Genomic DNA, 14,476 nt, shown 5'->3' with positions numbered 1-14,476 from the left:
AGAGAAGAGAGGGTCACGCACCCTCTGCAGTAACTGCAGTTCTTTGATAGCGGCGGCCCTGTGGGTGCTCCACCTTCGGTATTTGGATGCGCCGTGCTGGGGCACCCACAGGGCCCGCCGCGAAGAAGCAGGGCAGGCCGGAGCAGCGCAGCTCGCCGCGGGGGCTGGGCAGCAGCACAGGCTGAGCGGCGCGGGGCCTGAGGCGGCTCTGGGCGGGGAGCTGGGCCCGAGCGGCGGGCGGAACTTTGGCGTGACGGGAAGAAGAGCGTGGGGCGCATGTTCCCAACCGGGGCGATTTCATCGCCGCACCGCGAACCCGGCCGGGACTTGCCACGTCTGAGCCGCCGGTAGCAGCCGCACGAGCCCGGCCCGCCCCGCCGCCGCCATGGTAAGGCCCCGCGAGCGGCTCCTTCCCACCGGGGAGGGACACAGCGTCTCAGGGGCGCGATCAGGTTCCTTCCAAGCCCCTGCCTTGCCCCCCCCCCCCGGGACGGGCCTTTCTCGCCGCCCTCCCTGGGGGGTCTCGCCGCTTTCTCGCTGACCCGGAGGGCGGGCGGGCCCCTCACTTCCCGGCCTGTGGTAGGCTCGCGAGCTTCCCGCGGCAGGGCCCTGGCCAGGTGAGGGCTCCAAGCCCCGTGCTCCTGGGCATCCCCCGTGTGATCGGCCACTAATAAAAAAGCGGGGGGGGAGTAGAGTGTAGGCTGGAGATGGACAAACACATCTTAGAAGAGGCAGCAGGAGCGTAGCCCCAGCTGCAGCTTTGGGCTGCACCACAGCCTAGTGCCTACTTAGAAGATCCGTGAACTTTAACCACCACGCTGGGCTTTCCTTGATATGGATACTGCCTGCTGTACACCTGGGGCTTGCGCTGCATTATCAACTCATATTGATTATAATTAAGTTGCTTAAGGGGTGGAAAGTCCAACCTGAATGAGGTTGTTATACTGACCCAGCCCCCCTGTGTAGCGAGCGCTCTATTGGCAGGAGGGCTTCTCGCAATGACATAGCTACTGCCTATCACTGAGGCTATGTCTACCTCAGACTTCACGCCTCTTTCAAAAGAGACTTTTTCGAAAGAATCTTTCGAAAAAGCCTCTTTCGAAAGAGAGCGTCTAGACTGCAATCTCTTCTTTCGAAAAAGTGAGCCACTTTTTCGAAAGAGAGCACTCAAGCAGTCTGGATGCTCTGTTTCTCAAAAACCCTGTTTGCATTCAAGAACACCTTTTTTCGAAAAAACACGTTCGAAAAAAGGCATTATACCTCATGAAATGAGGATTACCCCCATCGAAAGAAAAGCCACGTTCTTTCGATTTAATTTCGAAAGAATGTGGCTGTAGTCTAGACGCAGGTGAAGTTTTTTCAAAAAAAGGCTACTTTTTTCGAAAAAACCCTGCAGTCTAGCCACAGCCTGAGGTGGATAAACTCCATCGATAGTAGCATCTTGCCTATTGGAATAATCATGTCTTCACTGAAACATTACAGCTGTAGACATGCTTTTATATAGCACTCTACATCCTAGGGATGTTTGGTATCCTTATCCCTGTTTCACAGATTGGAGGTACTTTACAGGTAAGTACTGAGCAGTGAAGTGATTTATTTATGGCCTGTTTGTCTAAACTGGAGTGAAAATTCTGGAGCTCTGGTAACTTATTTTAGATGCTGCCTAGTGGTCTTGTTGCTTTCTCACAAAGGGACTGTTAGCAAGATGCAGAATAGATACAAAAAGCAGACCCTGCCAACCAAAACAGGACACTGGCATTTTGAAGTGAGCAGTGCCAGGTAAATGAAGTCAGAATGTGGAGGAAGTCCCGGATTTTGAATGTCTGGTGAAGGTATCCTTTTGTCCTTCATCCTCAACATATATTAGGGATACTGAGTGTTTCAAGGGATGACCTTTACTTCAGCATTGCTACACTGTCCAGTCTGACTAAGGAGCTGAAATCACTGGGCTCTGATGGTGTCAGCAGACGGTCAGGGCAGTGTGTGTGGGTGTGTCTCCTAAGTCTTTAGCTGCTAAGACACGAAGTCTCGTCGCAGCGGGCAGCCCAGAAGGCTGAAAGGAGCCCCGAGAGTTTAACGTCCGTGACTTTACTGCTAGGACCGAGGTCCCGTCGCAGAGGGTAGCCAAACAGGCTAACAGACGTCCCAGTGTGTAGGAAGAGCTTATTACACTTCAGATTTTAGCTGCTAGAACACGGGAGAGGGGGGAAGTTCCTTCACAGCGGGCAGCCCAGGAAAGGCTGAGAAGTGCCCCAGTGGACCCTGTCACCTGGGAGTGACACAGATCCAAACGCCCAAGCTCTTCCTATAACTGTCCCTTTAGACCGGCTGAAGTTCTTTTAAATTGTGCTTGGTTCTGTTACAGCAACTGAAGGAGTCAGGTTAAAGCTTAAACAGTTACAGGTTTATTGAGGAAGCTTATAAATCATATGGTTGCAATGGCTATTGTTCTATTTCTTAACTGCTAGCAAAATATAGATCTTAAAAATGGTTACAAAGAAGATAGATAGAAAAATAGAAATAATGGTACCAAGTAACAGCTTACTCTTTCTATGTGTACACTTAAGACAGAGGACCACATCCAGGTACAATTTTTACCCCCTTCTGTGCGTCTCGACTCCAGCATGTCAGGCCAGGGCCGGTCCCTCAATTCCTAGGAAAGATGAAAATACGAGGTGGGCGTCCCTATAGAACCTCGGGAGGTCAAACACCTAACCTGACCAGCAGGTAGAGGGTAGAATGACACTCAAAGTGAGTGTGTGCTGAACCCATCTTTTATACCCATTTTGGGTCACGTATTTCTCTTTTTTTATCTGTGATGCCAAATAGTGCTGGTCTCCCTTTTGTGAGACCAATTCTTACAAGGGAGTTGTGAACTTAATTTACACTTGTAAGAGAGATAACTAAATTGGAATTACTGGGGGATTCTTTTCTCAGTGGGAAATTCCTCTCCCAGGGACTGTGTGTGTGTTCGAATCAACATGGGTGCCAGCTGGGGCAGTTCTCGCAGCCTCGAGGCCAGCTTATTGACTTAATTGCTCTCTCTCTCCACATATCTGTTTTTTCAGCTTCTCAGGATCAGATGAGCCAGCATAGACTATGCTGATTTTACTGCTCCTTCTCTGCCCTGTATGCTTCAGAGAGGCAAATAAGATGGATGATATGGGGGGTTGGTGTGTCTGGCTACAGATGGCTGTACAGGTGGCTCCTGTGAAATGAGTTTGGTTTCAGTCCAGTTTCCAAATTCTTGGCACTGAGACACGCTTGTTCATAGCCTCAGCAAACACTAGTCAGGGAGATCAAACTGTCTTTCCTCCCCTTCTAGACCAGGACAGAGACACAAAGAATTGGTAAGGTAATGTGGGGAAGCTTGCATTGCCACAGCCTGGGCTCTATCGTGTCCATAAATAAAAAGGATATTATTTTCCATGGAGGGCAAGCCACTGTTAAATTCACACTTACCAAAACCCAGAACGAAAGCAAAGGTACTTTCTCCACCTTAAATATAACATTGCAAAGGTAAACTAAGATTGACCTGAGATGAAGTTTTTATTGAATGGAAATGGGTTACATCCTTAGTGTAGCTTAGAGGAAAACATCTTACCTGAGTATTTTAATATAAAATAGTCTCTGAGTAAACTTCAGTTTCAGTCTCCCTGTTGGCATTTGTACTAAATGTAAGTGATTTTTTTTCCCCCTCAGGTATCAGTAATTAACACTGTGGACACTTCTCATGAAGATATGATTGTAAGTATTTATTTAAAAAAAAAAAAAAAGCTGAGAGTTTTGCTTTACTGAAGAAAAATTATTTTGATTTTTTTTTTAAATTGTGGTAATGGGGAAAATTCAGCTGTCAGTTACCTGTGCAATTCCGATTACTTCAATGAGTTTATCTATACAGCACCTTCTAGTTACAGCTTGTGTGTGTAGGTGGTAGGCACAAGGAGGTATGGGGATGTTACAGCTCTGGGTGGAAGAAAGCAAAAGACTCAGTTTGGAGTTGGCTGAAGGAGAAACAATTTAGAGCTCTCATTCTGATGTCTGGGACTTGCTACTGTGAAACAAATAAACAAAAAAACCCCTAAGAACGTAGGCTGTTGCTTGGAGAACACAGAAGAATGAAATTGAGAGAGTAGTGTGTGCATGTATACTTAGAAAAGGAATATAACACTTCAGCATGTGAGTCTTCCACCCCAAAGAACAGCATCTTCTCTCAGTAAGTACGCTTCCTTGGTGCTTTATATGAAAGGATGTCAAAGTGACTTACAAACATTGATTAATGAAGCCTGAGTACATGGGTATGGTAGGCCAGCATTTAAAAAAAATATTATTTTATAAAGAGGGAAGCTAAGAATGGGGCAATTAAGTAGCTTTGCACAGGGCTACAGCATCAGTGGCAGAGAATGGAGCCTCAGAGTACCATCTTTCTATCCATTGCTCTAACTTTTAGGCACTATTTATTTTTACTGTAGTGGGGTGATATACCTGTCAGAGAAATATGAAATAGCTATTAAAAGACAGATATTAAAAGTAATTCTTGACTAGATAGTGCAAGAAAAGTATCTCTGGAGAATGAAATGTTGTATGTGAATACAATAATATATAAGCTATGTAGCTTTTTTGTCCTCCTGTTCTTTGACTTGATCAGTGGTCCTCAATTCTTACAGCTACTTGTAAAGCACAAAATCCATCATATGCATACTCTTGCTGTGTTAATAAATATGTTAACAGAAGTCTCCATTACCTTTCAGCATGATGCTCAAATGGATTATTATGGTACTCGATTAGCAACCTGCTCCTCTGACAGATCTGTAAAAATCTTTGATGTAAGGAATGGAGGGCAGATCCTCATAGCTGACCTGAGAGGGTGAGTACATAAAATGAAAAAGAATTGCCATTAACTAATTAATGAATTATTGGTATGACATTGTCTGGTGTGATAGTTCTGGAATTATTTTTGCAGGATATTACAATACTAATTAACTATAAATTCCTTTATTAAATCAAACGACTGACTGGTATTTATATTGTTGCTATAAATATGCCTAATCAGTGTAAATAATAAGTAACTTACTACATCCAAACAGTAAAGAACATTTATCAGCCTTTGATCAAAATTTTTACAAAAGGGCTAAACCAATATAGGTCTCAGTCCCGCTGGGTTATCTCCAGCATGGTTAGGCAGGTATTAGTAATGAACCCTTTATTTTTTTTAATACCCTCCAAAAAACTAGATGTCAATGCCTATAACTGTCTGCAGCTAAAAACCAGTTTGAAATAGTTCACCCTTATTTTCAGTTTTATTGTAGGTAAGATTTACAGCCCCCTTTTCTCTGTACTACTTCTCCCTCCTTGCTGACCAACATTTTGTTTTGTTTTTCTCCTTTTCAGCTGGGGTCATACAGGCTCTAATTTTTTAGATAAAACTTGTATGTGGGATAAGAGAGTCCGTGTTGACTCTATTTTTAAGACAGATTCTCTTTGTCTTATTGCACAGTCAGTCCTATCTGCTAGAGGCCTTATTTCATGTGTTATTCTTTGAACAAGACCTCCTCTGTGTTTGCTTCTGGGCTTATAACTAATTTCTTTCAAGGCCTTTCTTTTACTTGCTAGTTCAGGTTTTCTTTACAGCCCGTATTTCTTTAACCAAACTTAAGCTAACTTTAATTTGCTAATTTTTTATTTTACTGATAAGGTCCTTAAAAAAAAATTGTGCATAATAATTCATACCCGCCCTATGCAGTCTACACCATAAATTCCCCCTTGGAAGTAATTACTCTGTCTTAAACTTTCTGGCTGTGTCTAGACTGCCAAGTTTTTCCGCAAAATCATCTGATTTTGCGGAAAAACTTGCCAGCTGTCTACACTGGCCGTTTGAATTTCTGCAAGAACACTGACGATCTCATGTAAGATTGTCCGTGTTCTTGCGGAAATACTGTGCTGCTCCCGTTTGGGCAAAAGCCCTCTTGCGCAAATCATTTGCGCAAGAGGGCCAGTGTAAACAGCATAGTACTGTTTTCCGCAAAAAAGCCCCGATCGTGAAAATGGCGATCGGGGCTTTTTTGCAGAAAACCGCGTCTAGATTGGCCATGGACGCTTTTCCGCAAAAAGTGCTTTTGCGGAAAAGCGTCCTGCCAATCTAGACGCGATTTTTCTGGAAATGCTTTTAACGGAAAATCATGCCAGTGTAAACGTAGCCTCCTTGAATTACTGAGAGTGAGGAAAGAAACCAAGGTAAAAATAACTTGCTGCTTTTTAAAACAATGAAACCTTTATCTCAGGTATTCTAGAAATAAATGTGTTCTTAGTAGCTGGTGTATGAATGAATATTTCAGATTTCATCTTAAGCAGTATGTCCAAGTTGCACCCTTGGTTGTTTTCCCACTCTCCTTGTGACACTATGAAGGTCTCAGGTGGTCACTACTTATGAAAAAAATTACTTTGTGATTTGCCTGCTGTTAAACAGGCAAGATTGAAAGTAGTTTCTCTTCTTCAAAGGCTGTGCGCTCTCTCTCTCTCTCAACTCATGTTGTTTCTTTTAGCCATGAAGGTCCTGTGTGGCAGGTCGCTTGGGCTCACCCTATGTATGGAAATATTCTGGCCTCCTGTTCCTATGACAGGAAAGTTATTGTCTGGAAGGAAGAAAATGCCACTTGGGAAAAAACATATGAGTACACTGGGCATGACTCCTCAGGTATGTGGAGTGTTCTAGCCCTGCAAATGGGCAGAGGGGATCGTTTTATGTGAACGAATCTTTTTTTGTTCATCTGTCATATAACAACGTGTATGTTCTTTGACAGTCTTGGGTGTTGGAAGGTGACTAGGGTTTAAAATGTTAATGTCATTTTTAGTAAATAAGAAAAAAAGGACCATTTCATAAAATACCATCTTAGACTGACAATTATACAACATAGTGCTTCCTTTTCTATGTGGTCAATCTCTGGCTTGATAGTTCATTATATGGATGTACTGTATGCTATGAGATGTCACACAAACTAATCCCCAGCTTACCAAGCCTACCATCAGATCTTGCTAGATGAGTATAATACAGAACATGACAAACATAATGGTACATGGTAACTATAGCAGGAATGTTTTCAGGCTAACTGGGGTTGGTTTATGGTGCTTTTTTTTATGCAGAAGGTGTTCTCTGAGGGTGGCAGGCCCTTCTGGATCTGAACTGAATCATCAACCTCCCTTTTCAAAAAGCCCTCAATGCTCTGGGTATCTGTACTCAGCTTCCAGAGGAAGAGTGGAAAAGGTTTTGTGCCCAATCAAGTTTAGCCTGAGTAAAGACTACAGTATCAGGTTTTCAGCATGTCCCTTTTTTTGTCAAGCCAACTGATGTGCATGTTGGTAACCTGAGGTACTTGCATCTGAGGCTGAGCCTGAAGGAATCCCGCATTAACAGTTTAAGATTCCAGCTCAGTAGCAGAATTACTGTAAACTTACAAAAACTATAAATAAATGTATTTTGTGGTGTTGGCGGTGGTTTTGGTTAAGGAGATCTTTGGGCACACAATCCATCACCTCCCTCAAGGGATCATCACAAGAAGTGTGTGAGCCCCTGCCACAATGGAGCATTATGTGCTGGCCAGGATCTCGCAAGCATTCTTCTCTCCTAGTCTCTGCATCACTCTCATTCTTGGCAGGAAGGAACAAGTTTTGGAACCTGAACGCCATAATTACACCTGGGGTACACTGTGCTCTCATTAAGTACTAGCCTGGCAAAATGAATAAAGCTAAAAGCAAAATAGCTGTTCCATTTGTTTGCATCTGATATTGATGCCTAAAACTCAGCTCCTGGCTGTGTTCTGGGGTTTGTGGTCTGCGGGTTTTTCATACTATGCTTAACAAATACTGGCAGCATTTTTATCTGCAATAAGGACCCTTAAACTGATTAAAAAGGTAACTAACTTAATCTCAGTGCCTTACCTTTGGCTTCCAAAGCATCATACCAGTCAGTCACGAGATAGTAATCCAATCTTCAATGTTTCTGACAGTGAATTCAGTCTGCTGGGCACCACATGACTATGGCTTGATCCTGGCCTGCGGGAGCTCTGATGGGGCCATTTCCTTGTTGAGCTACACAGGCGATGGGCAGTGGGAAGTCAAAAAGATCAGCAATGCACATACTGTAAGTGTATTTCCATAGCTTCGTGAGCATGCATATTGCTCTATAGGCACACAATTGCTGCCCCAAAGAGCTTACAGTCTTAAGTCCAGATGGAAAAAAGTGTAATGACCACACTGCGTAAGGAGGGGAAGCTTCTCAAGATGAAACATGACAGCATCTTTGTTTAAAGTAAAATAAGCGTGAAGCTATTGTACATTGTGGACAGTAAGCTAAAGTGGAAATGAGATAGGATTGAAGGACCAGCTCTTCCCTGTGACTTCAATCACTGCCTTGAACAATAGTCCTTTAAAGCAGCAGTGCTATCCAGCTTTACCTTGTCTTGGTTTATTCGGCCACTTGAATGTGAAAGGTGTAGTTTTGTGCACTAAACCACTTTTTTTCCTTCACCTTCTTGAGCCTTCTCAGTAACAGTTGTGTTTGATGCTAGACCATATCTGGTCTGCTTGATCATCAGGTGTCAATACAGCATTGTATAGGCAATAAAGTCAGGAGTTATCCCTGTATGCTTGCTTCCTTGAAGCAGTATGGAAAGTAGAGATGGTATCTTTTGTATCCTGAGCATCTTTTTTTAAAGGGTAAGAAATCTAACATTGATATTCTGTCCTTGCATAGATTGGCTGTAATGCTGTTAGCTGGGCCCCTGCAGTTGTACCGGGAAGCCTTATAGACCAGCCATCTGGCCAAAAACCAAACTACATCAAAAGATTTGCTTCGGGTGGCTGTGACAACCTTGTCAAGATTTGGAAGTAAGCATCCCACTGTCTGAATAAGAAACTTGGTTTCTTTCCTCTTCCTACAAAAGGGAAGCTTCTTTGCCAATCCCCCAATAGTCTTTATATGCCATTGTTGGTATCTTAAATATTTTAAGCAATTCCATGTTGCCTTCCATGCTTTAAAAGCTTTTCTCTTAAAGGTTCCGTGACTTTGGCATTTTATTGCATTATTATGCTGATTAATACTCATCACAATCCAGCTTCGCTTTTGTATAGTGAAAAGTAAATATTCGTATTTTTTTAACTTATTTTTCACTGGCTGTGCCCAAAGTTGTTGGAATATAATTCCGACTGAGCCAAGAACTGAACAGACCATGGAAACAGAATTCTCTTCTTGTCCGTAAAGCAACTCTCTCTAAGTCAGGCCTGTGTTACCCTGAGGGTGAGAAGGGGATGTTTGTGTTGCCAGAATGATGGATAAATCAGACACCCTTTCAGGAATACAGATTGCATTATAAAATAATACTTACCAAAGTGGGAGATGGCAGGCAGAAGCAGAGAGGCTGGGGTTGTTGCTGCTGCTCCTCTTTGCATGAATATGTTTTACAATCCCTTCAGAGAGGAAGATGGCCAGTGGAAGGAAGAACAGAAGCTGGAGGCTCATAGCGACTGGGTCCGAGATGTAGCTTGGGCTCCCTCCATAGGTTTGCCAACGAGTACCATTGCCAGCTGTTCACAGGTAAGACTCTGAGAAACATGCTGGACAGTGCCCCCCCATTTTAAGATTGCTGTGCAGTATGAAAGGTAATCAAGTATAAGACGAAAAAGTCATTTTGCCAATCCACTATTCTAGATTACTGTGTCCCATCTATACTTGGCTGTCGTAGGCTTCTACTACTTCGCTTCATAAATTTCTGCAGAGCTTAAAAGCTGAGAGAGACATAATATTCGACAAGAGCGAAGGAGTAGATCAGTGCAGCAAAGATAGCCATTTGATAAAGTAGATATAGAAGTCCCATCATGAAATATGGTTCTAAGCTGTAAAGCTTTTAATGACTTAAAATCAAACTTGCCCATTTCACAGATAACTTTTTCTGATAATGCTTGTCCTGCAAACACAACCTGTGATTTGATGATCCAGCCCTCCTTTCAGGTTCCACTATCCTCAGTAGTAATAAAGATTATTTAACTGGTATTTATTGAACTGTTTCATTGCTACACGTGTCAGACAAGAATCCAGCTTGCTCTTGTGTGACTGTGTTAGCTTAGTAAGACTGGTAGAATAAAATAACAAGAGTGTATTTATGGCAGAAAATTCAGCTGATGTGACCCAAAATACTCAGGGAGCAGATCTCATGGGGGAGAATGTATGAATGTCATATAAAAAAAACAAAAGGAAGTTTTTTTTTTTTTTCCACACAGCACGTGGTGGTCTGTGGAACTCCTTGCTAGAGGAGGTCGGGAAGACCAGGAATTTAATGGGCTTCAAAAAAGAGCTTGATAATTCATGGAGGTTAGGTCCATCAATGGCTATTAGTAAGGATGGGTAGGAATGGTGTCCTTAACCTCTGTCAGAGGCTAGGAACAGGTGATGGGAGAGGAACTACTTGATTCCCTGTTCTGTTCACTCCCTCTGGGGCATCTGCTGGTCTGACCCAGTATGGCCGCTTTATGATACTTTTCTGACCCGAGTGTCTCTAATATTTCTTCACTTTTCATTTAGACCTCTTAAAATATCAAACCTGTCCAGAACTGTTGTTGTCATAGTATTTTTAAACAAATGCACATGACTCTTACAAATTGTTATAGCTGCTTTTTGGAGTGAGCAGAATGCAGCTATAAAACCCAGAAATTCTTGCTTCATTGTTGGCACGTGCCACTGTTGGTTTTATAGACTTGTTTTGCTTTTTCCCAGGATGGCAGAGTGTTCATCTGGACATGCGATGATGCCTCTGGAAACTCATGGTCACCAAAATTGCTGCACAAATTCAATGATGTAGTCTGGCATGTTAGCTGGTCTATTACTGCAAACATTCTTGCTGTGTCAGGAGGAGACAATAAAGTGAGTGCAGTGGCTTGAACTCTGCTTTTGCGGCTCTTCTTAGTAGCACTAACCACCGGAGCACAATGCTAACTTAAGTTCTGAACTGTTATGTACTTTTCCAAATTTTCAGTTGAGCCATATCAAGAACATGAATTCTGATTTAGTCTTTAATTCAACATTAAGTAACTTTGAAAATAAGTTTAGCTCTTTCACTGACTGAAACAAACACTTGATTTTAAAACACTAGAGATAAATTTTTGGAGTATTTTGAAAAATAAAATCTCTTTCATTGTTCATTCACTTTGAGGTGAGGTGTACCTTTCCTGGTCTTTTCATCAGACAGGCCAAACTCCTGCTCTCCTACTTAGCACTGCAGTTTGTGAATTAATCCTTTATCAAGATGATGCAGCATTTTGTGGGATGCAATATAATTTAAAATTGCAATCCAGTATTGGTTGATGGCAGGTGGAATAAGACTTACACAACATATACTTCAGTTAGTGTCTTATGTAAGATATCATCCCCTCCTTGTGCAGTTATAAATGTCAAAACTTACAAATTAGGATGCTGGTTACTTTGAGTTAAGAGCATTACAAAGAGCCTTTTATCATTGGATGCAATCCTGCGACTACTTAAGGAGCCATTTTACCAATATGCGGGGGTAGGGGGAAAGTAGGGTGAAAAAGTGTAGCAGAGAAAGACAATGTGTATAGTGAACCTCAGAAGAGGGGAGTGGTAGAGCATTGGTATTTCACTAAGGCTAATGTTTCTCCTTTCTGATTGGTTTATAGGTCACTTTATGGAAGGAATCAGTAGATGGACTGTGGGTGTGCATCAGTGATGTCAATAAGGGCCAAGGAGCTGTGTCAGCTATTACAGAGGGACAGCAGAATGAACAATGACTGATTCAATAACAACCTAGTTGGAATGCAAGGAGAAGAATCACTTAACATGATTTTTTATGACATTTCTAGAGCCCATTGAGAGATGAAAATTTGAAGACCATCACATAACCATGGTAAAAGCTCCATGCAGTATTGATCAGCCTTAATGTCAGTTTTCTGAAATTGAACTGCACAGCAAAATACTGTACCCTGTGCTGTTCCTTTCAGATGTATAATCAGAACTTCCCTTCCCTGGTGTAAGCAGGTTCAATTAGAGTGAAGTCTGACTTGTTCTTTTTGCTGGAGGACTGTGGCTGACTAAAGTGAGAACATTACTGATAAATGCTGAAATTTGAGCTGTGGCTTTCCTATTGGAAAAGTGCTGTGACCAAGACTCGGTTACCTCTTTTCCTTCAGAGTGGGTTTGGGAGAGCTTTCAGCATGAGCTGTGCTCTCTCACCAGTCAGGTACTTTAAAGACTTGCCAAAGTCCTTCAGAATAAAGAGAATCAGATCTTGATATCTAGTAAACAACCTGGGGGTGGAATGAGGGAAAGCACAAAGAGCATCTTCATGTGGAAAGGAACAGCAAAGTGTACAATGGTATTTTTGCTTTACAATTTGCCTTTAAACTTGGTTGAAAGCTCTTATTTAAAAAAATTCCCAAATCTTCTAAGCTATTCACTTTAAACTATTTCTTTTTAGACACTTATGTATTGTGCCTCAGGTGTTTTGATTTCAATAAAAAATGCAATAAAGTCCTTTTGGTTACAACCCTAGTGTTCTGTGGTAACTCCTGAGAAATATATAGCTCTCATCTGCAAATCTCAAAGCTCTTTACAAAGCAGGTCAGTTGTCACCATTTTACAGATAGGCAGGTCACTTCACCTCTGTTTCCCTAAGGTAATTCAGCAAGCCAGTAGCAGAACAAAGGGTAGAACCTACCTCTCCTGAGTCTCAGAACTCTCCTAGTGCTCTTGACTAGGCCACCCAGCTTCTCCTTTGCAGTGGCTTTACCCTAAGTGTCTATCCACAGCATTCGGTTACTCATTCCCAAATACTGTCCATCCCTTTTAAGGCTAGAAACATAAATCTGTGACATCAGGGGGCTGCCGGAGACCCTTCCTGACATGTCAGAGGGCACAGGTTGTAGGCAATAGCTGGGGGATTGTGGCAGTTCTGATAAAGCCTTGAGCAATGAAATACATTGAAACTTATTCTGTTGGCATACACACTGGTGCCATGGTGTCCAACATGCTAGTCCCTAGCCATGTTATCTTATAGTCAAGGAAATGATTAACAGCTAAGGCTAGGCTTATCTGTTAATCCAGGCAGCAGTGCAGAGGGTGAGGGGGGCAGACTGGAGCTGATACGTAGGGGGAGTCTACTTTCAAGCCAGTTCCCCAGGACCTGCTTTCTTCTCCTATGGAGGCAGCAAAGGGGGGTAGTCAGAAGTCGGTGCTGTGGGAAGCCAGCTTAAAAGCTAGTTCTCCTTCCTGCCCCTCCAGCCCCACTCCTTGCACTGCTGACTCTGTTAGAGGCAACAGCACAAGAGGAGGAGAGGGCAGGGGAGGCTGCTCTGCATCCCCCCGGGAACAGCCTCTGTTCATGGCAAGCCTGAGCCTCACCCCAGACGGAGGCTGCTCTGCAGCAGCAGTCCCAGTTCCCTGCAGACAGAGGCTACTCTGCATCCTTCAAAGAGGAGCAGTGTGGAGTAACAGGGGGCTCCCCCAGGAGTGGGGCTGGACTGCACTGGCTGCCAGCCCTGCCCCTGGGCCTATCAAATAGTCATGTAACTGCTAAAATGTCAATCAGTTACATGACTATTCAATTACACGATCGTTAACATCCCTATTAGCCACATGTGGCTATTTGGCCAGTTGAGTGTGGCTAGTTTGCTACAGCAGTAGGCACTATAGCGGCTACTGCTTCAGAACTGGTTGGACACCAGGGCTCTAGTACAACTATCAGCAAGGGGTCTCTCACCTTGCTATTATCTTCTCTGGTCTTTGCTTAATGTAACATAGGGCTTTGGTGAAGAAAGTACCGTATTTTCCGGCGTATAAGACGACTTTTGATGTTAAAAAACATCCCCCAAAAATCAGGGGTTGTCTTATACGCCGCGTATACAGCTTTGCAAAGCCTCGGGGGAAGCCGGCGGTGGGGCATCCCAGGCGCGCCTGGGCTGCCCCCGAGGCTTTGCAAAGCCGCGGAGGGGCTCTGGCGGCTTCCCCCGAGGCTTTGCAAAGCTGCGGAGGGGCTCCGGTGGCAGGGCAGCCCAGGCGCGCCGGGGCTGTCCCGCTGCCGGGGCGTCCTCAGAGGCTTTGCTCCCGGTGTCCCTGGTCTGCTGGGGACCGTCTCCAGCAGACCAGGGACACCGGGAGCAAAGCCGGAGGGGCGCTGGGGTATAAGATGAAACCCTATTTTTAACTAAAAAATTAGGGGGTCGTCTTATACGCCCAGTAGCCTTATACGCTGGAAAATACGGTAAGAAACGCAAGCTAAAGTTTGCTCACTTTTTCTTTGGTTAAAGCCTGATTTTCCTGGAGCTAAATATTTTAGCATAGCCCAAGTTTGATTATATTTTCAGAAGAAAGGCAGTTCAGTTTTCATGCCCTGCATCAGAGGGGCTGTGTTGTTGGGCCTTTGAGCTGTATTTCTACTTGGCAATCAGAGCCTTCCTTTCCAGTTGCACTGAA

At 43.6% G+C, this 14,476-nt stretch overlaps 1 protein-coding gene across 3 annotated transcripts; it reads left to right on the top strand.

Moving 5' to 3' along the window:
- SEC13 (SEC13 homolog, nuclear pore and COPII component) lies at positions 1-12,551 on the top strand. Of its 3 annotated transcripts, none has more exons than XM_075938731.1 (9): positions 1-388; positions 3,703-3,747; positions 4,752-4,867; positions 6,543-6,694; positions 8,004-8,137; positions 8,750-8,883; positions 9,469-9,589; positions 10,766-10,912; positions 11,686-12,551. In XM_075938731.1, exons 1-9 carry the CDS (start codon positions 386-388, stop codon positions 11,794-11,796), a joined length of 963 nt encoding a protein of 320 aa, XP_075794846.1. In that variant the 5' UTR covers positions 1-385; the 3' UTR covers positions 11,797-12,551. The 3 variants fall into 3 exon arrangements, with proteins under 3 accessions (XP_075794846.1, XP_075794847.1, XP_006132885.1); XM_075938732.1 differs by lacking the exon at positions 1-388 and adding an exon at positions 534-617; XM_006132823.3 differs by lacking the exon at positions 1-388 and adding an exon at positions 1,507-1,569.
- Positions 12,552-14,476: the final 1,925 nt, after the last annotated feature.

This window comes from Pelodiscus sinensis, chromosome 11 (genome assembly GCF_049634645.1).
Source record: "Pelodiscus sinensis isolate JC-2024 chromosome 11, ASM4963464v1, whole genome shotgun sequence".
Lineage (NCBI taxonomy): Eukaryota > Metazoa > Chordata > Testudines > Trionychidae > Pelodiscus > Pelodiscus sinensis.
Note: the sequence above shows the minus strand (reverse complement) of the source record. Positions and strands in the feature narration are given on the sequence as shown.